The sequence below is a fragment of the Macaca mulatta genome, chromosome 1, assembly GCF_049350105.2.
Source record: "Macaca mulatta isolate MMU2019108-1 chromosome 1, T2T-MMU8v2.0, whole genome shotgun sequence".
NCBI classification, from domain to species: domain Eukaryota; kingdom Metazoa; phylum Chordata; class Mammalia; order Primates; family Cercopithecidae; genus Macaca; species Macaca mulatta.
Genome location: NC_133406.1, coordinates 127,710,449 through 127,736,718, shown reverse-complemented (window position 1 = coordinate 127,736,718; position 26,270 = coordinate 127,710,449). Strand labels below are relative to the sequence as shown.

The 26,270-nt window shown below is 40.9% G+C and overlaps 1 protein-coding gene across 43 annotated transcripts in view; it reads right to left on the bottom strand.

Annotated features, from left to right (window-relative positions):
• Positions 1-2,446: 2,446 nt before the first annotated feature.
• The window catches only part of ST7L (suppression of tumorigenicity 7 like), a 97,387-nt gene continuing 73,563 nt past the window's right edge, over positions 2,447-26,270 (bottom strand). For all 43 annotated transcript variants that reach the window (XR_013399679.1, XR_013399731.1, XR_013399730.1 and 40 more), the window contains 2 exons: positions 20,079-20,218; positions 2,447-3,270 (listed from right to left, as the gene is read on the bottom strand). Coding sequence is in view for 35 of the 43 variants with exons in the window: in XM_015148385.3 (XP_015003871.1) it covers positions 3,172-3,270; positions 20,079-20,218 (239 nt within the window). In the remaining 8 variants the exon portion in view is untranslated. The remainder of the gene's footprint in view (positions 3,271-20,078; positions 20,219-26,270) is intronic.

Genomic DNA, 26,270 nt, shown 5'->3' with positions numbered 1-26,270 from the left:
AGAGAATGTCTTCCTTCAGAGTGGAGTCAACTGGATAACTGATGAGCCAATGGTAGGATTAAGGAGGGGGAAATGGGAGGGGAAGAGAAGAGCTGACATCTTGAGGAAAGCTTTGGGGTAGTGGAGAGGTAAGGGGGTCATGGTTAGTCTGAACTCAACGATAGGGCTGAATGAATTTACCACAGGAGGCTGCCTTATATTATATGCCAAGCTGCTGGGGAAAGACTCAGGTCCTAGCCAGCCCCTGTTCTCACAAGAACATGCAGGTTACCACATAAACAATGGCATAGGCCTTCCATGGGAAGTCAACGTGACTTAAATCTACCTATGCCCTATTATCTATTTTTTGGTTTTTGGTTCTCTTTCCTGTGGAAGGAAATGGGCCTCTTCTGGCATCTCATGCTACTCTGTGCTTTTCCTTGGGCTCCAGATTCTAGCTCATAAAGATGCAAGTTTTGCAATTTCCTATAAATGGTTAAGAAAAGAGCAAGCTGTCCAGAGAGTGAGAAGTTTGAAAAGCGAAGTGGATAAGTGAGAGAAATGGTGTCCATTTGAGCCCCACTACAGAGGTTATGTGGCCCAAAAAGGAATGATGGCCAAGCAATTAATTTTTCCTCCTAGTTCTTAGCTTGCTTCTGCATTCTGATTGGCTTTAGACAACTGGCATTTAGTCTGCATTACACAAACAGACACTAATTTATTTGGAACAAGCAGCAAAATGAGAACTTTATTTGGTGCAGTCAGGGCTCCATTTAGTTCCCTCACTCTGCTTCTAATCACTACTTCTCCCAGCCCTCTATTTGATAGAGGTCTGTCCCTCAGATCAGCAATGTCTTAGCCCGTCTCCTCTCTTCCATTCCTTCCTGTTGGTACTCATTTCTTCTAACTTTTAATAAACGTTTAGGTATAATACATTACAGTAAGTGCTATTTAGATACAAACTTAAAAAGATACTATATATTTTAAGGATCTAAGAATCCTTTAGAGAAGGCACATGACTGAAGTACCTCAGCTGCACAGCCTGTAGCCAGTTTTTTTATGTAAAAGTAAGAATGCCAGCCTTAACCTAGCCCTGCAGATAAAAGCTAACTTTTATTATTACCAGCCCTGAATAATGGCAGTAATCCACACTCTTCCTTAGAGTGATGCTGTAAAAATAAAATCAAGGGCTTCAGATTAAAAAAAAAAAACAAAAACAAACATTGCCTGGCCCTGAGGGTCTGTCTGCAAAACTTCTTGTAGATCTAACTTCTGAACACTCACTGCTTCATTTCTATTCCTCCCTGTTGCAGGGAGTAATTTCTTCTCCTTTCTCTCACTTCCCTTATCAAGAACACCAACCACTAAGTCTTTGCCAAATTCTCAGACCCACTCAGGACACGAGTCTCTACATGGCTTAATAGAAGAGAGATAATTAGGATTTTTTTTCCTCAGTCTTTCTGAGGTTTTTATTTAAACGCACTCAGTGGTCACAGGGCAGAAGCTCAAGCTAGCTGGGGCGAAGGGAGGACGCCAGGGAGAGTATGTTTCTCATCCCTGGGAGGCATTCAGCCTAGCTCCTGCAGCCAAATTACAGCACCAGAGAACAATGTGATGCATTCCTGGGCAGGTCGGTGGGACCCTGGGCGCCTGGGCCTTGCGGAGAGAGGTGCCAGACACAGAGCTCTCCGTAAGCAATCCTGCAGAGCCGCCCCCTGGGTGCAGAAATGAAATACGGGAAAGCTTCACATTACACAGAGACCTGTAGCTCACACCTGGTTATTGATGGCCTTGGTGGAGGCCTCTGCCCCGACCCTCCACTTGGGAACTGCCTGCTACTACGGGGGTTGGGCATCTTTGAAGCAATGTTGGAAAACAAGAAAGAGATGGTTCCTTTTCACTCTTTGCCCTCCCTGTCAGCCTGAGCACAACCATGAGGTTACACACACACACACGTGTACATATATAGACACATACAGAACTTCTCTCAGGCTGCATAGGAGTTCTGCTCATCCTCCTCTCCTCAACAATTAAAAAAAAAAAACAATTAGATTTCGATCCAGTAATTCAAAAAGGATACCAATAGGGTTTAGCTGTAATCAAGGAATATCTACAAAGTTACATTACCAACCTGCAGGCAACTCTTTGGTTTGGGGACCAGAACTCCGCTGGTGGGTGGTTGGGGGAAGGATGCAGAAAGGGCATGGCGAGGAGAGATCAGTAGTGAAGAATTATCACCAAAGGAGAGTGGCTGAGACTGTACACATTCACAAGGCTGGTTCATGCTGGAGAGAGTGAGATGTGCACCCTATGTGCTGAGAATGATGAGACAGTCTCCTATGACTGCATAAGGTATAACTGCCAAGCCTACTGCTTATGACCTGTGGTTGTTTTAAACTCTTAACTGGGTTAGAAAACTGGATAGCTTTGGATTCCAGGGATGACCTCCGTAAGAGAGAAGCACTGGAAAAGACCAAGTGGTGGCTTTATTAGGGTAAATATATCACAGTTGCTACAGTGAATTGAGCTTTCTCAGAAGCTATTATTTTCTTTGGGTGATTGGTAGGTATAGGGCAATAGCCAGTGGGCTGTATGCCTGTCCCTGACCTCAAAGGTAAAGGGATAGAAAAGAGAGGAGTTTACAAACTCATTTTCCCACTTCCCACTCATGGCTTATATTATCTCTGAGCATCTTTGTGGCTATTCCTCATTTACTTAAGATGTTTTAGTCATTCTGGATTTGCAAATGCAAGGCAAGCATTCTCCCATTGGCCCCCTAACTGTTAACTATCCTGGCTTAAAATTTTCCTTTACTCACTTCCATTCTATGGGTATATGGATGGAGCAGCTGGACATTAGAGTTCTTTCTCTTTGACCAAAGGAGCCAAAATGTGGTGACTTTACTTCAACCCTAACAGCTCCTGTAAGCAGCCCTGGCCAAACAGAAAGGCTAAGCTGAATGAAGAAAAAAGGAAGACAACTTCATCTACAGTTGTCCTTTTTGACAGCTTCCAAGGTGGGGTTTCCCCAGGAATAACAATAATGTTCATAAGAAGCTTTTTCATATACAGAATGCTTTAGCATATACGTAATCCTCACAACAACCCTGTGAGGTAGGGGTTACTGTCACTTTACAGATGCTGTTCAGAAGAATTTGGTGATTGGTCCAAGGTCAAATGAACTGTGCGTGGCTCAGCCAGAACTCAAACCTAGGTCTTCTGACTTCAAATCTTGTGTATTCTCCTCAAATCCTGAGGATGCCCAGGGTTGGGGGCGCCAGAGTCCCAGCACCTTCAAAACAGAAATTGATACAAAATGTTCAAGCCTTATAGGAGTCCCAGGACTGCCAGGAGAGTATATCTGAGCACGGTTTACAAAGGAACAGCCTAGGCCCTCCTGAACCTTATCAACCAATGGCTCTTTTGCCATTTCTGCCACTATTACCACCGGTACCATGTGACCACTATACAAAGTATTCCACATTTAAACAACTCTGGCTCCTAATTCTATTCCTTTTTTCCCCTTCAGATTAACATTAAAATTTTGTTTTATCTAGTCCTTTGGAAATTATGCTAAGTGTATAGACATAGTAGAAGCAGTCATGACAGAAAATTATTAAGGCTTTGGGCTTTGAAAGTATGTGTTAGAGGCCGGGAGCAGCAGCTCACGCTTGTAATCCCAGCACTTCGGGAGGCCGAGTGGGCAGATCACGAGGTCAGGAAATCAAGACCGTCCTGGCTAACATGGTGAAACCCCGTCTGTATTAAAAATACAAAAAAATTAGCCGGGCGTGGTGGCGGGCGCCTGTAGTCCCAGCTTCTCAGGAGGCTGAGGCAGGAGAATGGTGTGAACCCGGGAAGTGGAGCTTGCAGTGAGCTGAGATCGCGCCACTGCACTCCAGCCTGGGTGACAGAGCAAGACTCCGTCTCAAAAAAAAAAAAAAAGTATGTATTAGAATTTTCTTTGAGATTTCACTCCTTTTAAAAATGCTGTCAACTCCTGGGTTAGGAAAGCAAGATCAGGGAATAAGTATCCTAAGAAACTCCCATGCCAAGCCAGATAGATGCCTACCCATGGCCTGGTAAAGGTCCTGGGATCTCAAGCTGATGCAAACAACTTGTGTACACCAAGGCAAGGGGTCTCAATCCTGCAGAGAAACCCCTGTGAGATGAGGCAGACAGCAGATTTTCACTTGATCAAACACTTGCTGCTCTCAACCCCTCTTTGTTCTCCCATCCAAAATTTGGACCTCTGTTTAGGCGCAAGACAGTGAGTAAGAGCAGCTCCAAAAGATGATGTACGCAAGGGGAACTCTTCTGTTCAATTCTGGAATGTTTTCTGTTAGAGACAGCGTAGGCTACCTATCCCACTCCTGCACCCCAACTGTTAAGACAGAAGGGAAAAGTACAGTGTTCATCAATCATACACCTGGGATGCTGCAGCTCCCTCACCTGGGCCCCTGCTTGAGCTAGGGGAAGAACACCTCATGAAAACAGTCTACCTATAGTCAGGACTTCCCCAAAACAGACTTTACTTTTTGGTCCATCGATCTTGGCTCTCACTGTTCTCCCTGCTTCCCACCCCCAACTGCCTCTGCATGTGGGCTCAGAAGTCATCATCTAAAGAATTCCATTGCTCACCTCCTGCATAGCAGCACAGCCCCATGAGGCCACACACCAGATGGAGGGGATAAAAGTACGAGGTCATGGCTTCTAGCAAGAGGCTTTTTCTTAAACTAACCCTGACTCCTGGAAAAGAGGCAGAGCAGGAGAGTGTTGAATGAGCTGCTGATGACAGCAGCTTCATAGGTCTTGTGTATAAAGGAAGGAAAAAGCCAACTTGGCTTTCTGTGGAAATTTACCTACTCCCATTTTCAGGTCTACTCCTGGCCTCACATCTACTTCTTGAAGGTGTCCAAGTAGAATGCAGAGATTGTCAAACTAGAGGGTTAACTCCTTCCCAATTGTAGGGATCTATTCAGCAGGCTGCCACACACATGCTGAGGTGGAGGCCAACCCTGAACACATGCGCTGCTTCTTTAGGAATGTAACCATGAAGTAAAAGGAAACAGTAAGGAAGGTGAACTGGAACTCTGGGGAAACTGAAAAGGTCATCGATAGGCCTTCAAAATATTTGTGTGTAATAAGTAGACACAAGAGGCTGGAGGAAGATGATCATTCCTAGAATAATTATGCTTATTGGGTGACAATATACAGAAGCAACAATTACAAGAAAATGAAACAGTTTAATGGACTAGGAAGCAGAAGTCTGAGAATAAAGGAATTAGGTTAATGAGATTAATCAGAGATGGCATTCCACAGGAGGTGACTTTTGAGTTGAATTTTTAAAAGATAGCTTTATGTGTTTTATGAACTGATTGAAGGCAGTCAGAAGAAGGCATTCTAAATCGAAGAAACTGGTATGTGCTGAAACTTAGAAGCAGGAATGTACAAGCAATATATAAGGAATTTCAAGCAAGTACACATTATATACACTGGGGAATACAGAGAAATTAGAATGCTGAGATCAGGGCTTAAATAATGTGAGGTGACTGTGTGCACCTAGACTGTCAAATGGTTCAGCATCCCCTATAGAGCCACATAGTATCTTGATTTATGTCAGTAAACATCAGGGCACCTATGGAAAAGCACAAGGATGAGTCCATTTGTTACAGACACGGGGACTAAATGAGAACTACACTGTAAAGTTCAACAAAATGCTACATATCATTAACTACAGCTCCTTATCATTTGAGATTCTGGGCTAAGTAAGAGATATCAAATATCCTATCCAGTACTGTGATGCATTAATGTAGGCTTACAGGCCCAGAACCTGGCATAAATCAAGCCAAACCCTTAAGAAATTAGAATGTGAAAAGAAAATAATTTAAAATAGAAAATACATGCTGCTTTTCCTCACTCCCAAACTTAAAACTTGACTGGTCCTATATATTCTACTTGGTATATTGAATTTTTGCAGCTAGCAGATTTATCGTATCTGAGGCCATAGTGAATAGAAGAGCTGCAAAAGAGCTTTAGAGACTGCAAAACCAACTCACTAATAAATGACGAACTTTATTCTAATTTACTACCGGGTGCTGAAGTAGCAGCCAAAGGAGGAGACAAATTCTAACTTCATGATCTCTAGTTAGGTGTCTAGCTTCCCGTATTTGCTACAGGTAAAAATGGCTACTTATGGGGCTTTTGTCATACTTCTTAACCAAATTTCCCTAACTTCTGAGGACAAAAACCATAAGGGCAATCTTGTTCTTCCAAAGCAGTTGCCTGGTGCCACTTTCAGAAACAGAGTATTGAACTGTGGGTCTGACCCAGTGTGGCACTGAGTGTGTGTGTGCACATTGAATAAGCCAAAATGTGTGCCATATTCTAGGTTTCTGCTTTACTTAACTGGCAAAATTTGGTGCTGGAAGGGAGGCAGCCACAAAACAGTGATAGCATTTGTTAGTATCATCTTAGTTCTCTTCCCTCCCCTAGGTAGTTTAGAAAGGGTGATTTCTGAAACCCTTCACAAAAGCTCAAGGGTTTACATTCAACTGTGACAGCACTATGAATTCATTAAGAAGCATGTTTCAGGTTGCACTATAATTTCCCTATGTAACATAAACCCATGGAATCTGACATAAGCTGATTGCTCATGCTGGTTGTTTTATTTACATTTCTGAATGGAAAGGATTTCAATACTCATAAAATATCTAACTGGCTTATTTTTCATCTCTTCTCCCAGAGAAGCTATTATAAAATAGGCATAGAGACAGAAGTCTCAACTTGTATAACTGGTTAAGCAAACCAGGGAAATGTTATTGCTCAAAATGCAATTTTAAAAAATTCAATATGGAACTTGAGGCCAAAAAAACAGATGGTTACTCTCAATGCCATCTGAAAGATAAAAGTTCAAAAAAAAAAAAAAAAAAAAAAGGTAACTATGCTCATTATCTTCAACCAAGTCCTATGGTAGGTAGTAGGTGGTACCTTCATAGGAGCTCAGTGGAACTGGGGTTTACTCACATCTTTTTTCTGGCAACCTAATGTTAGCAGACACACTTGCTAGTTTGAACAGGAATGCAGATGAATGGATGAAAGTGGGCTCCCTACCACCCAGAAATATGAATGTGCCTCCTTACCAATATGTTACATATTAGACCTCTGAATTAGAAGATGCCAACATGCAACTAACTTACTATCTGGAGATATATATTTTGTTAACCTAGGCAAAGAATAATAATTTCTACTTATTCCAGTAGGTGTGACAAGCTCAGAGAAGTGAGTGACAAGCTAGAGAAGTAACAGTCACCAATAAAGTAAATTCCAAAGCTGGATCCCCAGTTTTCTGCCTCCAAGTTGTTCAAATAGTTTTTCTTCCTTTCTTCTACTGCAACACTGAGTTAAATCAGTATAATCTACAACTCTCTAGTATTATTATAATGTTTACATGAGTAGTTTAGAATTTAGCCTTGGGCCTGCTCTTCTACTGTGTATACTTTCATCATTTTACCATATTTACTGATTACATGCCTAATTTGTATAAATTGAAGGAGAGGTTCTGTGCCTGTTTATTTTTTGAGATGGAGTCTTGCTCTGTCACTAGGGCTGGAGTGCAGTGGCATGATCTCGAATCACTGCAGACTTCGCCTCCCGGGTTCAAGCAATTCTCCTGCCTCAGCCTCCTGAGTAGCTGGGATTACAGGTACCTGCCACCACACCAGGCTAATTTTTGTATGTTTAGTAGAGATGGGGTTTCACCATGTTGGCCAGGCTGGTCTCAAACTCCTGACCTCAGATGATCCATCCACCTAGGCCTCCCAAAGTATTGAGATTACAGGCATCAGCCACTGCACTCAGCCTCTGTGCCTATTTTAAAACATATATCCCAAAGTCATATCCCCAGTGATCCAGCTAGTCTGTTACTGTAATGAGACAGCTCAATAAACATAAGAAATATTTTTTCAGTTACTTAAAGAGAAAATAATACTGGTGGTTCTCCCTGTAAAGAGGGAGAATTGTCAAAAATGCAGAATTGATCAGCAAAACCCAGCTATAAAGAAAGGGCAAAGGCCGGGCGCGGTGGCTCAAGCCTGTAATCCCAGCACTTTGGGAGGCCGAGACGGGTGGATCACGAGATCAGGAGATTGAGACCATCCTGGCTAACACGGTGAAACCCCGTCTCTAGTAAGAAATACAAAAAACTAGCCGGGCGAGGTGGCGGGCGCCTGTAGTCCCAGCTACACGGGAGGCTGAGGCCGGAGAATGGCGTGAACCCGGGAGGCGGAGCTTGCAGTGAGCTGAGATCGTGCCACTGCACTCCAGCCTGGGCGACAGAGCGAAACTCCGTCTCACAAAAAAAAAAAAAAAAAAAAAAAAAAGAAAGAAAGGGCAAAAAGAACCTTATTTTAGTGCCTTATCCCAATATCCTTTTATTTAATTTTTTAATTAACATGATGTGTGCCTATTTTCAGAATCAGTGACTGCCAGCTGCAGCTCTTGACATTATCAAGTGAGCTCTGGAAAATTCGGGGTAGCTCTTTCCTATTCTCTCACATGCCCAAAGAACTAAGTAATTTTGGTCCTAATTCTTACTATTCTATTCTGCTTCACGTGAAATCACATTGTTTCATATTGAAAACCATGATGGCTATTAGTTCTTATTAATCTGTCATTATTAGGAATGAGAGGATATAAAAGAGGAATATAAAATGTATGAGTGTAAAGCTTTACACTCATACACTCATACATTCATAATGCCATAAGACATTATGGCAATTACTCTGTGAATCTGAGGTGAGACATTTCTTAAAGTTTGAATTGTGGAGCTCTCCAGTTTTTGATAAATTCTATTTTATAAACATTATAATAAATACCGCTGCTTATAAAAAGATGAATTCCAGCTGCTGGGTATAAAGATGAAAGTACTCCACATCACATATTTGAAAAAGAATAAAGATATCTCTTTCTATATGTTCTTGCTTGACCTAACCAAATAAATTCTTCTGAAAGGAAGCATACTCTATTAGTCTAGATTGACCTTTTGGGTCACTATATCTTATGGGAGGCATGTGAAAATAACTCACCAGTCCCTTCCACTCAAATAAATGAATATTCAAGAATGAACTAATCTATTGTGGCAACAGCTTCTACCTTATACTAACACATCTTCATGCCCATCTCAAACCCCCTACCACTAGACTATGAGTTACTTATGAACAGGGATTATATTTTTTACTTCATAGGTACCCAATGAATTTGAAACGCAAAGACCTGTTATATGTTATAAAACAATCATTACCATATTTTAGCATGTTACAGAACAATGAAAACCATGTTTTAAAATGCTGAGGCTCTTTAAAAATCTAAACTTTGAAAACAAATCAAGACAGGCCCTATTGGAGTCCTTCCATTCAATAAGCCAACATTCAAAGAAGACTCTTTTCAGGTTATCCAGGACTCTCTGAACTGCATGTTCTACTGCAGTTTTTGTTTTTTGTTTTTTAAAGGTGGTATTACAAGAGCTAAAATTCACCAAGGGCAAATTAGAAAAGTCTTCACAGCTAGGGCTTAGCCGAATTAGAATCCCTGGCCTCCCAATAAGGGTTAAACCCCTAAAGGGATCAGAGTCTAATAAATAAAAAACATCCAGCTGAATTTTATCAGAGGGCAAAGTTTCAACTTTGCCCCAGCAACCAAGGATGAATTATGCATAAGATTAGTAAAGTGCTTTCGTCCACACCCTAGACAGAGAACATTTTTCTATCTCACTGTGACTGAAGGAAAACCAGCAATGTATTTGCCTGCCAAGAACAGCTGTGGCTGTACTCTTGATAGGAGTCTAACAACACTGTCGGATTAAAATTTAATTGTAAAGCTGCTGCTACCTGAGAGTAAAAGCATGAACTCTGGCTTCAGAAAGAAGCTGGGACTCCAGCATATTGAATAAATGAAGACAAGAGCTGGCATGTTCCTAACAAAAAGTGTGAGAATGTGCTCCTTTCTCCAATTGTCCCCTAAGCTGCATCTTTCTCTCTATGTCACATTGGTAATCTGCAAGGGTGCCTAAAGGAAGCACAGCCCTTTTCTACACTTTGAACAGTACATACACGTTTTATTTCAAGAATGCTTGAAATTACAGAGTGAGGTCAGAAGGTGATTATGTGCTCTGCATTCTCTGAATATCCTACTCTTAATTTTGTTGAGTATTATCGAATCCCAAATAATTTCTCTCCTTGAAGCTGGCTACTGTCAAGAAGGACCTAAGACAATCTTAATGTTATTACAGAAGAAAGATAATTTTATGATTTCATCAAATTCAGATAGAACACCCAATTAAAACCCAATATTTTATTGAGGCCTCATGAGCATTAAGGAACACACCCAAGTTTCCTACCTATTGATACAATTACTAGAAGTACCTGGGCTACCCAAAATTCCTACTTTAGCGAAAAAACTTATAGGTTATGGTATTTTAGACCAAAAGTTTATTATGTTCAGTTTATCTTTCCCCTATAATCCTTCACAAACTTGCCTTTTGATTTTGAAAGAAGACTGATATTGAAACATAAGGTATACATTTATACTTCATATTAAAACTTTAAAAAAGTAACTTAAGATCAAATTCCCTCTGAATCATTACAAACCAGGGCTGTTTCTTTAGTATTATCGTACATTTTAAGCACTTAGAGAGGCTGAAGTCCTTTATGCAGTAACGTGAGTATGCAATGTAAATGACCAAGCAGCATGCTTTCTTAAGTAGCTAACTAGTAAGAGGAATGACATTGGAATGAACCAGTTTGAAAGAAAAGCATATGTGTGTTCTTTATTTTATTTTATTTTTTGAGATGGAGTCTTGCTCTGTGGCCAGGCTGGAGTGCAGTGGCGTGATCTTGGCTCACGGCAACCTCCACCTCCCGGGTTCAAGCGATTCTCCTGCCTCAGCCTCCCGAGTAGCTGGGACTACAGGCGTGTGCCACCACGCCCGGCTAATTTTTGTATTTTTAGTAGAGATGGGGTTTCACCATGTTGGCCAGGATGGTCTCGATCTCTTAACTCATGATCCGCTTGCCTCGGCCTCCCAACGTGCTGGGATTACAGGCGTGAACCACCGGCTGTGTTCTTTATTTTTAAGTAATTAATTAATGTATATATGTATGTATGTACCTATTTATTTAAGACAAGGTCTTGCTCTGTGTCCCAGGCTGGAATATGGTGTTGCTATCATGGCTTACCGTAACCTCCAACTCCTGGGCTCAGACGATTCTCCTGAATAAACCTTCCAAGTAGCTGAAACTACAGGGGTGCACCATCATGCCTGGCTAATTTGTTTTTATTTTTACTTTTCATTTTTAAGAGCTCTTGCTGTGTTGCTCAGGCTGGTCTCGAACTCCTGGGTTCAAGCAATCCTCCCACATCAGTCTCCCAAACTGCTGGGATTACAGGTGTCAGCCACCATGCACAGCTTTCATTCTTTAAAGCATTGGAGTTCATCAAACAGACTTAAACTGTGAAGAGCTGTGAAGTGATATATTATTGAAATCAAAAGTATGTATCATGACTAAAAGTAATAAGCTATCTTATCAATTGTGTAATTTTAGGCACATCACTTAACTTTGATGACTCAAACTTTACATCTATAATGTTCCCATGGTTTCAGTAAGTCTATGTTCCAATGGCTCCAGTAAGAATAAATGAGAATATAAGTATAATCTCTTTAAAAAAATAAATAACTAACTGAAGTCTGAGTTACTCTTGGTTTAGAATTGTAATATATTATGTAGTCTTACTAATTCAGTTCATTTGATTGGTAGGGGAAGGGAGCCAAACTCTACCAAGAAAAAAGCCAAAAACTATTCTTCGATATTATAATTTTCTTCTGTACGCCATGATTCTCCCTATTTAGAGGACTATGCTGGGTCTGCAAGACAGAGATGTTTTCTAAAACAAAGATCGGTGTTTCCTATTGTGAATTATAATACCACTAGGAGAATGGGTTTCAAATGAGTGATTTATATCAATATCTAAGCACAGCTCTTCTAAAAGCTGCTAAGCACTCCACGTGTCCCAAGTGCTAATGATTAAGCAATACATATATCAGTAGCAGTTAGTGACAAGATGTCCTAAACTTTAGCAATGAGATTTTCTTTTTCTTTTTTTTTTTTTTTTTGAGACTGAGTCTGGCTCTGTCGCTCAGGCTGGAGTGCAGTGGCCGGATCTCAGCTCACTGCAAGCTCCGCCTCCCGGGTTTACGCCATTCTCCTGCCTCAGCCTCCCGAGTAGCTGGGACCACAGGCGCCCGCCACTTCGCCCGGCTAGTTTTTTTTTGTATTTTTTAGTAGAGATGGGGTTTCACCGTGTTAGCCAGGATGGTCTCGATCTCCTGACCTCGTGATCCGCCCGTCTCGGCCTCCCAAAGTGCTGGGATTACAGGCTTGAGCCACCGCGCCCGGCCAGCAATGAGATTTTCACTTTGAGGGGGAGAAAGATGATTAAACATATGTGAACCTCATACTTGACACATGTTAATGGGAACAAAAGGATGCTTTCTACAAACTTTAAAACTGAATTCAACTGTGGGGAAAGGATATACACATGCGTTAAAAAGTATATTGTCAGCCAGGCACAGTGGCTCACACCTGTAATCCCAGCACTTTGGGAGGCCCAGGTGGGTGGATCACTTGAGTTCAGGAGTTGGAGACTAGCCTGGGCAACATGGTGAAATCCTGTCTCTACCAAAAATACAAAAATTAGTCAGGCATGGTGGTACATATTGTAGTCCCAACTACCTGGGAGGCTGAGGTGGGCATATGGTTTGAGCCAGGAAAGTGGAGATTGCAGTGAGCCCAGATCGTGCCACTGCACTCCATCCTGGGCAACAGAGGCAGACCCTGTCTCAATAATCATCATCATCATCATCATCATAAAATAAAAAGTACATTGACATGGCTGGGCACGGTGGCTCAAACCTGTAATCCCAGCATTTTGGTAGGCTGATGTGGACAGATTGCTTGAGCTCAGGAGTTGGAGACCAGCCTGGGCAACAAAGTGAGACCCCATCTCTATAAAAAAATTTTAAAAATTGGCCTAGCATAGAGGCACACACCTGTAGTTCCAGCTACTTGGGAGGCTGAGATGGGAGGATCACTTGAGCCTAGGTTGCAGTGAGCCAAGATGGAATACTGCACTCCTGCCTGGGTGAGAGAGTGAGACCCTGTCCTAAAAAAAAAAAAAAAAAAAGAAAGTACATTGTCCTAACTTTTATTATTTTCTTTCTTTCCCTCTTAGAAGAGTTCAGTGCTTAGAAAATCTGGATGAATAACAATACCAGCGATTTCACAAATTTCTTAGTTTGGTTCTTTTTGAAGGAGAAAAACAAGGATGAAACATGAGAAATACCCTTCTAGGAGGTAGAGAACATCTTTTCTCTTGATCCAAAATCCCAGTTAGTAAAGAAAATTAAAATTGAATATGCCAGACTGCCCAAATAGTTTAGAGGCACCAACAATGGAACAAATATGTAAACATTTAAAAATTTTGACCTGTCACACAATAAATTTATTTTATTATCTGTATTATCTCTGGGAAACAACTCAGATTTATAACTGTGGAAATAGCATGGTTATAGAATATTTTACAGAAATATAAGTTTAGTTATATTTCAAAATGTTTTTAAAACTGTATCAGTTCTTTTGAACTAAAAAAGTCTTATAGCTTTGAAAATAATCCACTTTCAAACAAAGTGAAGAAATTTATTTCAATCATTAATTTAATTTCTGAATGTGGCCCTAGGTATTTAATAAAGAAGTATACAACTATCATGTCACAGGTTATAATAACGGAAAACTCAGAACCTTTAAAAAAATCATATATTTTTCAATTGGTATACATTAATATCTAGTTATAATTGTTTATTAACTCCCCCGGTTCTGAAGATCAATCTTTCTTTTCCCTGAAAAAAATGGTAAGAATAGTGGACAAATCTTCCCAAAAGTTTTGTTCACTTTTCAGTGAAAGCCACTTGGCATTTTTATCTGCTTATTCTTTTAAAAATGTAATTTGGGAAGAAAAATTTTAATTATTTTTGAGAAGGGGCTGAAGAAACCCCAGTGAGACATTCTGTAGAGAGGTTCTTTGTTAGTGTAACATCTGACCTTCTATATCTTTGGAAATCATGCAACTTGGCTAATGTAGTCCTTAAAGAATTAATCAAGCAGATTGTAAGGCCCTAGTTACAGTGGAGCCAGCCAATTATGAGTTGCTCAGAAATTCATCATTGGCATGTCCAACCACATTTTCCCACATAAAGATTAGTAGAAGTATGTGGAAACAAAGCCCATTCCCACTGCAGCACAGCTACAATATGCGTTCAGTAAAACAGACTTCAACAAAGTTTTGCTGTACTAAAACAGATAATTTATTTGCGAATCTCTGATTCCTACCTTTACCTGTAACACCCTTTTTTGCCAAAACTGCAAAGACTACCCTGTTTAGTTAAAACCAAACTAGGGACTTCTTTTTTTTTTTGAGATGGAGTCTCGCTCTGTTACCCAGAATGGAGCACAGTGATGCGATCTTGGCTCACTGCAACCTCTGCCTCCCAGGTTCAAGCAATTCTCCTGCCTCAGCCTCCAAAGTAGCTGGGATTACAGGCAAGCGCCACCAGGCCCAGCTAATTTTTTTTGTATTTTATTTTATTTTATTTTTTCTGAGACAGAGTCTCGCTCTGTTGCCCAGGCTGGAGTGCAGTGGTGTGATCTCGGCTCACCGCAAGCTTCTCCCGGGTTCACGCCATTCTCCTGCCTCAGCCTCCCGAGTAGCTGGGACTACAGGCGCCTGCCACCTCACCCGGCTAGTTTTTTTTTTTTTTTTTTTGTATTTCTTAGTAGAGACAGGGTTTCACCGTGTTAGCCAGGATGGTCTCGATCTCCCGACCTCGTGATCTGCCCGTCTAGGCCTCCCAAAGTGCTGGGATTACAGGCTTGAGCCACCGCGCCCGGCCTTTTTTTTTTGTATTTTTAATAGAGACGGGGTTTCACCATGTTGGCCAGGCTGGTCTCTAACTCCTGACCTCAAGTGATCCCCAGGCCTCGGCCTCCCAAAGTGCTGAGATTACAGGCGTGAGCCACCATGCCTGGCCTCAACTAGGGACTTTTATATTTAAACACACTTCTGAATTCAAAACACTAAAGTCACATACCACAAGCCTGAGTTTATCAATAAGTTAGTGAAACCCCCAAGACCATCTTTAAGTCTTTTCACGGTTGTGATAACACCCTCCCAAGCCTTGCTAAGAAGAACACTTTTCTTGCAAGAGAGAAATGAAAGGGGCCAGAGTAGAAGATTGGTTCTCTAAGGAGAGGGCAGTGCTGTTCTTAAATAAAGAAGCTCCTTTCAGATAAGCAGAATCAGATTCCAGTTCAGTTGGTTTGCTGGCTACCCTTACTTTGAACTCTCATATTTAATCCAGCAGGCTTCAAAGCAGGTGAGAAAATGACCTACCACTTAAAAGCAATTTTTCCTTTTTCAGGAATTCTGGCCTTAGAGAATATCAGCTCTGATATAAGCACATTCCACATCTCCAGGGATTTATGCAACACTTTTTCATTGCTCTGTGTCTAATGTCAGACTAGGTTTTCATCTCAGCCAGGAGAAAAATCAGGGGGAAAAAATCCTAACTTGCTAAAAATGAAGTCTTATTCCACATAGCCTTATACCATGCAAAAGAAGAGGCATTAAAACCATTAGCCATTCTAGTTAATTCCCTTTCATTTCTCTAAATCTGATGTACAGTGAGAATTATTTAAATTCAGTCTCCACTGCCTGGTCTCACAATAACGCAATTTTTGTAACAAATGCATTTTAAGAAATTCAAATTCAATTTGCTCTGGCATGTGAGCTATTACGAAAAGATATTAGATAAGAAAGAGACAATGGTAACAATAAAGAAATTTAGGAAAATTTTTAAAAGTCTGTCTTCTGAAATACAACAAGTATGTCTCAAAGATACTTCATCAATTTCTACTTTATTTGGCCATCAAATATCTGAGTTAACTGGAAATGCTAACACAGACAGTTTGTAACTTACCAACAGGTTCTGTTCTACAAGGTAGTTGCTTAGAACCTGAAACATTTCTTCACTTTCTACATTCATATACACATAATGTGCCAAAAGCATAGTAGTAACAATATATATATATATTTTTGAGACAGGGTCTTGCTCTGTTGCCCAGGCTGTAGTGCAGTAGTGAAATCTTGGCTCACTGCAGCCTCCACCTCCCAGGCTCAAGCGATCCTCCCATTTCAGCCTCCTGAATAGCTGGGACCACAGGTACACACCACCACACCTGGCAAACTTTTCTGTATATTTGATAGAGATGGGGTTTCACCATGTTACCCAGGCTAGTCATGATCTCCTGAGCTCAAGCAATCCACCTGCCTTGGCCTCCCAAAGTGCTGGGATTACAGGCAGGAAAGCCATTGCACCTGGCCTACTAATAGTGTTTTTAAAATTATACCCAACCACCATTTATACTACAGTTTCTACGGAAAAATGCATTTTGAGCTGACTGTTAGGACATGTCTCCTTTAAACAAGAAGGAGGTAGGGTTTCCCACTATTGTTGCACTTTGGTGATGATGATGACAATGAAGGTAGCAACAACAGCTAACATTCACCTAGTTTTCACTGTGGGTAGACATAGTCCTTCCTAACACTTGAATCTTTTAAAGTCATTTAACGCTCACCAAAACCCATGAGAGGTAGTATTATTCTCCTTTTACAACTAAGGCTAGAAAAGGTTAAGTAACTTACCTGACGTTGTACAGCAGTGTTTCAGGGCTAGAATTCAAAGCGCCTCCAGAGCCTATTTCATAACCACTCTGCAATGCTGCCTCTTTTCCACCTTGACAAGGCAGCACTATTGAGCTGTTCTAAATTCCTCTTATTAGGCGTAGAGTACAGCAAGTTTCCCCAAGTTTTAAATGTATATATAGGATCACCTGGGGATCTTGTTAAAATGCAGATTCTGATTCAGAAGGTCTGGAGTGGTGCCTGAAGTTATGCATTTTTAATGAGCTCCTGGGTGATGGTGATGCTCCTACTGCATAGAGCACACTCTATGAAGTGGCGAAGAAGTGTAATTTAAGCCTCTAGTTCCCTTGCTGTTTGTCTGTCTATAAAGGTATTAACACATTGTGTTTATAAGCTGGAAACTGGCCGGGCATGGTGGCTCACGCCTGTAGTCCCAGCACTTTGGGAGGCCAAGGTGGGTTGATCACCTGAGGTCAGAAGTTCGAGACCAGCCTGGCCAACATGGCAAAACCCCATCTCTACTAAAAATAAAAAAGTTAGCCAGGTGTTGTGGCACGTGCCTATAGTCCCAGCTACGCAGGAGGCTGAGGCAGGAGAACTGCTTGAACCCAGAAGGCGGAGGTTGCAGTGAGCTGAGATCACATGGTTGCACTCCAGCCTGGGTGACAGAGCGAGACTCTGTCTCAAAAAGAAAAAGAAAAAGAAAAAAAAAGCTGGAAACTGCCCATACCACAGTCATTTCCCATTAACTCTTAATGGAACCTGACTTTGGAAATCCTGCACAAATACTGGTTTGCAGGAACTTTCAGTAAATACTTAGCCTTTAGGGTTTTAAAATGTACATGTAAGGGCCACAGGGATAAAAATGGGGCTCTAAAAGTTTTACCATTAGGCACATTCTTAACACTATATACCATCACCTATACAGACACCAAAATAAATGCTTGTTCATTATCCATCAACTGGAAAAGCAGTATATCAATAACTTTTGGTCTGCAAAAGAAGCTTCCACTTTAAAACATGTAATTATTCATTCTCAGTCTCTGCTAGAGGAGTGCTAAGGAACTTACGCTATGTAATCATAAAGGTTCTTCTGGTGCCATTAGTGACTGCCTAGGTAAAGGCAGACACTATATACATTAATTGTAGCTAGTACCCCATGGAAATATACTACTAACAGTTGGTATAGATCTATTTCAGATTCTAGATCTCCCTCCTTGCTCTATTTCACTTCCTTCCCACTCCACTTGCCTGAGACAAATCCAAGAATCATCTCTCCCATTGCTTGCCTGTGATCTCACATACACAGTTGCACATTTTCTTTCCAGCTATTAAATGGATGGAATTCTCTTTCTAGGCCATTTTTATTCCATGCCAGATTACATAGTAAGGTTATTTAAGTTTGAGATGCACTCACTCAACTATTAGCACTATTGCAAACAACAGTTACGAGTGTGATCACTGAGTGTTCATTTTACACTAAAAAGAAATAGAATAGTCAGTTTCCAAACCAAATAGCTATACTCCCTGAACAACAGTGGAAAGTCATTCTTCTTGAAGTTTGACCCAGAATCAAGTGCAGACTCAGACTCCTAGGCCTACAGCCAGTGGCAACTTAACACATTATATGGCTGACCTTCAGGGAAAAAGGGAAACCACTGCTCTTACCACTGGTGCCAGAAAAAAGCCAACTAATCTTTAAGGCACAAAATAAACTATTCTTAAGGCAGAAAAAGAAACTGTGAGGAAACAAGTTAGAATGGAGGCATATAGAGAAAAATACAGAAAATATATTACCAAGTAAGGACTAGTTTTTCCATGGTTCTCAGTGTTTTTATTTTGGGGAATATAATTAATCAGCATTTTCTTTTTGGGTTTTAACTCTTATTACCTGGTAGAAATGCAAAGATGTACAAGAAAGATGCATTTTTTAAAAGGCTTGGAGGCTGGGCATGGTGACTCACGCCTGTAACCCCAGCACTTTGGGAAGCCGAGGCGGGTGGATCATAAGGTCAGGAGATTGAGACCATCCTGGCTAACATGGTGGAACCCTGTCTCTACTAAAAATACAAAAAAATTAGCTGGGCATGGTGGCAGGCGCCTGTAGTCCCAGCTACTCGGGAGGCTGAGGCAGGAGAATGGCGTGAAGCCGGGAGGTGGAGCTTGCAGTGAGCCGAGATCATGCCACTGCACTCCAGCCTGGGCAACTGGGTAAGACTCCATCTCAAAAAAAAAAAGAAGAAGGCTTGGAGACTTAAAGGCAATTATCTTTGCTAATTTTACTTTGAGCCAGTGACATTAATTAACAAGTTTATATAGAAGAGTAAATAGTTGCTGGGCATGGCAGCTCATGCCTGTAATCCCAGCACGTTGGGAGGCCGAGGCGGGCAGATCACTTGAGCCCAGGAGTTCAAGACCAGCCTGGGCAACGTGGCAAAACCCTGCCTCTACAAAAAATACAAACATTAGCTGGGCATGGTGGCATATGCCTATAGTCCTAGGTACTCGGGGGGCTGAAGCAGGACGACTGTTGAACGCAGGAGGCAGAGGCGGCAGTGAGCTGAGATCGTACCACTACACTCCAGCCTGGGTGACAGAGTGAGACCTTATCTCAAAAAAAAAAAAAAAGAGTCAATAGTGATGGGATACCCACTCTAATATCAGTCCTCAAGTATTAACTGGTTCAGGAATTGGGGAAGCAGTTCAAAACTAAAGGGTAAAAATGAAAATAAAGATCTACACATGGTTCTATATCCAAGCCTGGAGAAGGTCAGTAAGAACAAGCAGACACAATAACTTGGAGAATCTTTGAGACATAGGCACATTCTGTACCTAGGGACCAATGTCTCATCTGTCCCCCTGCCTTATGTACTTATTATCCATCCTAGTTGTGCTCTTGAGTTTAAAGTTCAACAAATCCTGAGAACGAATGATTCCATTTAAATGAAAAAAATCAAAGGGTTTGTTTACAAAATAGGGTATTTTTTAAAATACCAAAGATAGTAACAAATGCTATGTTTATCATCAAAAGTGATCCATAAGAGCAAACTTTATAATGTTATACTGTTATAATCTTACATTGTATTCTTTAAACTTTTAAGCAACAGAAGTAGCTCAGATCACCAAAAATTTATGTTTGACATATTTATGGCAGCAGCTATACAAATCAATTCCTTTAATTTACAACAAATATCTTCCACTGTTCAGCTGAGTTAGCACAGGCAGATCAGAGATGGTTTCTTGTGTGTTTTACAAATAATCCACACAAGTCCTTGAGATCATACTTACAGCTTTAGCAAAAATACCCATGATTTCAGGAAACTGGTGTGTGAGAATGGCTATCATTGCTGTAGAAGAGCAAAATCCTGCTGTGAAATGGATGAACAAAGGAAGCTCCTTCTTTGGGTAAACAGAAACATGATGAAAGGCTGCAAGGGAGAATAGGTAAGAATCAATTTTATTTCAGAATAACATGTAAGTAAGTCTTAATCTTTTCAAATGAAATCTGCTTTTAAAAACAAAAAAGAAAAAAAAATTTAAAAACCAAGTCTCTGGCTAAGCAAGGTAGAAGACAGTTATCCATTACTTATCCCAGCATCAACAGCATATCTAAATAGACAGACAACTGTGCTGGGCGTGGGAACAGGATGGCATCATGGGAAAGAACATTGATTACAAAGTCATGCTGAGGTGACTTTGAAAAAAAAAGCTTTGTCACTTATTAGCTATGTGATCTTGAATAAGTTGCTAAACCCTCTAGAAGTTGCTATGGAGAGTTGTAATGATGAACATTTTAAGTGCTTAATAAATGTGAGTTGCAGCCACTGGTGGCGGCTCATGTCTGTAATCCCAGCACTTTGGTGGTGCTGAAGAGGAGGATTGCTTAAAGCCAGGCATTTGACACTAGTCTAAGCAAAATAGTGAGACCCCCATCTCTTAAAAATTTTTAAAAATTAGCCCAGCATGGTGGTGTGTGCCTGTAGTCCCAGCTACGCAGGAGGATGAGGTGGGAAAATCACTGGAGCTCAGGAGTTTGAGGTTGCAGTGAGCTATGATCATTCTACTGCACTCCAGCCTGGGTGACAGATCTGTCTCCAAATAAATACATAAATCTGAGTTGCTACTTTTTTTTTTTTTTGAAGAAGAGTCTCGCTCTGTTGCCCAGGCTAAAGTGCAGTGACACGATCTTGGCTCACTGCAACCTCTGCCGCCCAGGTTTAAGTGACTCTTGTGCCTTAGCCTCCCAAGTAGCTGGGATTACAGGCACAGGCCACCACGCCCAGTTACTTTTTTGTAGTTTTAGTAGAGAGGGGTTTTGCCACGTTGGCCAGGCAGGTCTCAAACTCCTGGCCAAAAGTGATCTGTCCACCTTGGCCTCCCAAAGTGCTGGGATTACAGGTGTGAGCCACCACACCTGGCCTTGAGTTGTTATTAATTATTGTTCTTTGGGAGCTCAAAAACTAGTATGGAGAAAGAGGCAGACATGTCATTGGTGATTTCCTAGAACTATCAGTTAATAATTTTATCCAGTTATTAATGTGTTTATATATGTGGCATTTCATTAGGCACTGTAAAAACTAAAGTAGGTAAGCTGGGAGCAGTGGCTCACGCCTGTAATCCCAGCAATCCCAGCACTTTGGGAGGTCAAGGCAGGAGAATCACGAGCTTAAGAGATCGAGACCATCCTGGCCAACATGGTGAAACCCCGTCTCTGCTAAAAATATAAAAATTAGGTGGGCGTGGTGGCATGCACCTGTAGTCCTAGCTACTCAGGAAGGCGGAGGCAGGAGAATCACCTAAACCCGGGAGGCAGAGGCTGCAGTGAGCCAAGATCACGCCACTGCACTCCAGCCTGGCAACAGAGCAAGACTCTGTCTCAAAAATAAATAAATAGATAAATAAATAAATAAAGTAGGTAGGCCAGGCATGGTTGTTCATGTCTGTAATTCCAGCACTTTGGGAGGCCAAGGCGGGTGAATCACTTGAGGTCAGGGGTTTGAGACCAGGTTGGCCAACATAGTGAAACCCCATCTCTACTAAAAATAGAAAGATTAGCCAGGCATGGTGATGTGCACCTGTAGTCACAGCTACTTGGGAGGCTGAGGCAGGAGGATGGCTAGAACCTGAGAGGCGGAGGTTGCAGTGAGCCAAGATCATGCCACTGTACTCTAGCCTGGGCAACAGAGCAAGACGCTATCTCAAAACAAAACAAAACAAAACAAAACCTAAACTAGCAAACCAAAGGCCTAGGATTCTGACCATAAATAAAGTCCCTTATCTTATTTTACCATATTTACACATTTACTCAGCTATTATTATTCTAGTGATTGGATATTTCATTATCAATTATACTCAAGTATTTATATTTTATTTGAAATTTGAAAATACTTGAATAATAATACTGAGATGAGCCTATTAGAGTACTTAACATGCAGTAGGTGCTCAATAAATGTCTGCTAAACTGAGAGCTATTCTGGGACTTCATTAGGCCAGGAAGTTGACCGCTTAGGGCTGGATACTAACCCAGGAATTTCTGATGTAATATCCTGCATTAGTAAGGGATGACTAATTTTGTGCTGAACCAAGGTCAGCTATAAATTTCACTTTTAAAACATAATGATTCACAGAGATTACACCTAAGCTTCCTTCAACAGCTATATTTTAATTTTTATTTTACTATATTCAGAAAGTATATACCAAAACACAAACTCATTAAAAATCCAGAAAATTTCCAGAACCTTGAGCCTTGTTTAAAGTAAAAGCACATCAAAATGGAAGTTTTAAAAGGTAGAAACATTAGAAACTGTAGAGAACATTGTGTTTTCAGCACCCAGAGAATCAGTCAGCAATCCCCTTTGCCCTGTCCCTCAGCTGTGAGAGGCCAACTTCTTCTTCTTCCCAACTTCAAATCAAGAGAAACAAACCCTGGTATTCAAGAAGGTGGGAAACACATACAATACAGCAAAGTTAATAATATTAGCTAACCTATATAGCATTTTATGGTTTATAAAGAACTTTAATTTATATTAACTCATTTAATTCTTTTCAGTAACCGTAAGAGATAGTAGTATTATTCTCAGTTTATAAGGTAGAAAACTGCATAGCTTTAGTAAGGAAATTTCCTGAAATATGAGATTTTTATACTGTAGGAGAGACCTAATTATTTCTTTCTGGATTGCTTTCTGTAGATTCATTTGTCAGTCAATGTTTGGCTAACACATCAAAATAATAAATGACTGACTATTACAGAAACACTCCCTTGGAACGAAAGTTCAAATTTCATCACTGGCTTGTAGAGAAAAATTTATCAGAAGGCATAAAAGACGACTAAATAGCTATGTGAACTAGGGGAATAGTTCAACTCTGAACTTATGAGGTCCATAAGCAAATTCCAGAATGCGGTAAGTCATATCAAGGTTGAAGGAAAATTAAAAACAAAAAACATTAAGTACTCCTGGGTATTAAAACTCCATATTGTTAACAATTTGTTCATTCTACCATAGCCACAGACAGAAAAAATACTCTAAGAACATAAAATATAATCAAACAAAACCCCCCAGCATATTACCCCTCTCCTACCTTCTGGAGTTTGCACCCTATATGGAGTTGGAATTTATAAAGTCTTGCCAAAAATAAACTGGTCTTATAGCTTATGGCTTTGACAACATGATAATAACCCTGATTTTATTCATATTACTATGTAAAATTGGCCTTATATTAGACAACCTTTGTAATAATTTACAAAGGAGGGCATTATTTTAGGCTAAATGTATTAGCTTAATATAATACACTCTTGCATACATCATGACGTTCCATAATTTAAGGTCCATTCTTTTGCCTTAAATATACTTGTTCCCGTTAAAATGGAAAGACAATAAGAACAACTACCACTACCACCACTTCAGGAAGAAAAATAAAATTTCTCTCATTAATGACATCTTAATTGCTAGAGTCAATGAATTCTTCTTAGTATTTACTTTACCTATTATCTCAGATATTCCTCCTCACTTGGAAATTTCTTCTTCCTTTTAGTTCTAGGATATCTAGTTTTAGTTATTGTCCTGTCTCTCCGACAACCTCTTCACTGAATCTTCAACTCTTTCTGCCACTCATTCCTTAGACATTTTTAAGGAATGCACCCATGGTTCCACCCTCAGTTCAATTGTCACTGCATACAGTTTTCCTTAGTGATTTCATTTATGCCTAGGACTTCTTTTGCTACTTAGAAAATGATGACTCCCAAGTCTGTTTTTTGAGATGTACAGAGGAAGATATATGAGGACCACTGGCAATTTTATTTACACAACCTAATCTTGTCTTAGGCCACAGCTGACTGGACAAGGAGTAAACACCTGGATAAATTTCATTCTCTCTCTCCCAGAAGTTTTAGAAGTGGGATTGAGGCTGGTTGCAGTGGCTTACACCTGTAATCCCAACACTTGTTGAGGCAGGCAGATCACTTGAGCTCAGGAGTTCAAGACCAGGCTGGGCAACATGGTGAAACCTCATCTCTACCAAAAATACAAAAATTAGCCAGGCATGGTGGCACATGCCTGTGGTCCCAACTACTTAGGAGGCAGAGTGGGGAGGATCTTTTGAGCCTGAGAAGTCGAGGCTGCAGTGAGCCGTGAATGTGCCACTGCATTCCAGCCTGACAGTGAAATCCTGTCTCAAAAAAAAAAAAAAAAAAAGGAAAAAAAAAAGAAAAGAAAAGAAAAAGTGAGATTGAGATACTATTCATTCTGTATTGTTTGCCTGAACTCATGACATGTAAACAGAGGGCTGTAGGGGCCTCAAGTTTGGCCACATGGTCTATGAAGAAAGCCAAACTGTAAAGAGAAAAGATGTAAGAATGAAGTGGATACACTGAGAGAAACAGCAATGACAGATCACAGAAAGAGAAAATGGGGCTGGGGAGGAAGGAAAGGAAAGTAAGAATAGGAAAGACTGAAAAAAGCATCTAGGGACAGAGATATTCAAATAATTGATTCCTGGAAATCCTAATGACTTTCTAGTCCCCAGTTCTAGTCCCTTACAAAGTTCAAATATAATTGTTGATTTTGAGTTCTCTGATAACCCGGTGTTCTTCCAACAAATCACTATGTATGTTTAAGCTAGTTCAAAGTTGCTCTCTATTACTTACGCCTATAACATTCACTAATTATAAATATTATATGTTTACTTTATAATCTATATTATATATATAACTTAAAAATACATCTATACCTATATATTACTTAGAGAGATAAAATATAGACTTGTATGTATATGTGTTAAGTAGATTATACAAGAAAATATTTAAGCATATAAATTTCTGTGGCCGGGCGCGGTGGCTCAAGCCTGTAATCCCAGCACTTTGGGAGGCCGAGATGGGCGGATCGCGAGGTCAGGAGATCGAGACCATCCTGGCTAACACGGTGAAACCCCGTCTCTACTGAAAAATACGAAAAACTAGCCGGGCGAGGTGGCGGGCGCCTGTAGTCCCAGCTACTCGGGAGGCTGAGGCAGGAGAATGGCGTGAACCTGGAGGCGGAGCTTGCAGTGAGCTGAGATCCAGTCACTGCACTCCAGCCTGGGCGGCAGAGCGAGACTCCGACTCAAAAAAAAAAAAAAAAAAATTTCTATATATGTACATATATATATACACATATACAGGTATGCATGTATATATGGATGAGATGTTACACAGGAAACACAGTCAAAGCTTGAACTTATTTATTTCCCCAACCCCTATTCCCAAACTGGCTCCTCCTTCTATAGGATAGATTTACCATTCTCCAAGTCACCCAAGTCAGAAAATTGAGAATCATTCTTGACCTCCTAGAGAGCTAGGCTCGCGCTCTCTCTCTCTCTCTCTCTCTCTCTCTCTGTCTTTCTTTGACAGAGTCTTGCTTTGTCACCCAGGCTGGAGTGCAATGGCACGATCTCGGCTCACTGCAACCTCTACCTCCTGAGTTCAAGCAATTCTCCTGCCTCAGCCTCCTGAGTAGCTGGGATTACAGGCGTGAGCCACCATACCTGGTTAACTTTTGTATTTTTAGTAGAGATGGGGTTTTGCCATGTTGGCCAGGCTGGTCTCGAACTCCTGACCTCAAGTGATCTGCCCAGCTCAGCCTCCCAAAGAGCTGGGATTACAGGCGTGAGCCCCATACCTGGTTAACTTTTGTATTTTTAGTAGAGATGGGGTTTTGCCATGTTGGCCAGGCTGGTCTCGAACTCCTGACCTCAAGTGATCTGCCTAGCTCAGCCTCCCAAAGAGCTGGGATTACAGGCATGAGTCCCTGTGCCCAGCCCTTCTCAAGCTTTCTTATAATATATTCTATACATGTAGCATTTAACACATTGTTCATCATCTTTTTTTTTTTTTTTTTTTTCGAGACAGAGTCTTACTCTGTTGCCCAGGCTGGTGTGCAGTGGCGCAATCTCAGCTCACTGCGACCTCCATCTCCCAGGTTCAAGCGATTCTCCTGCCGCAGCCTT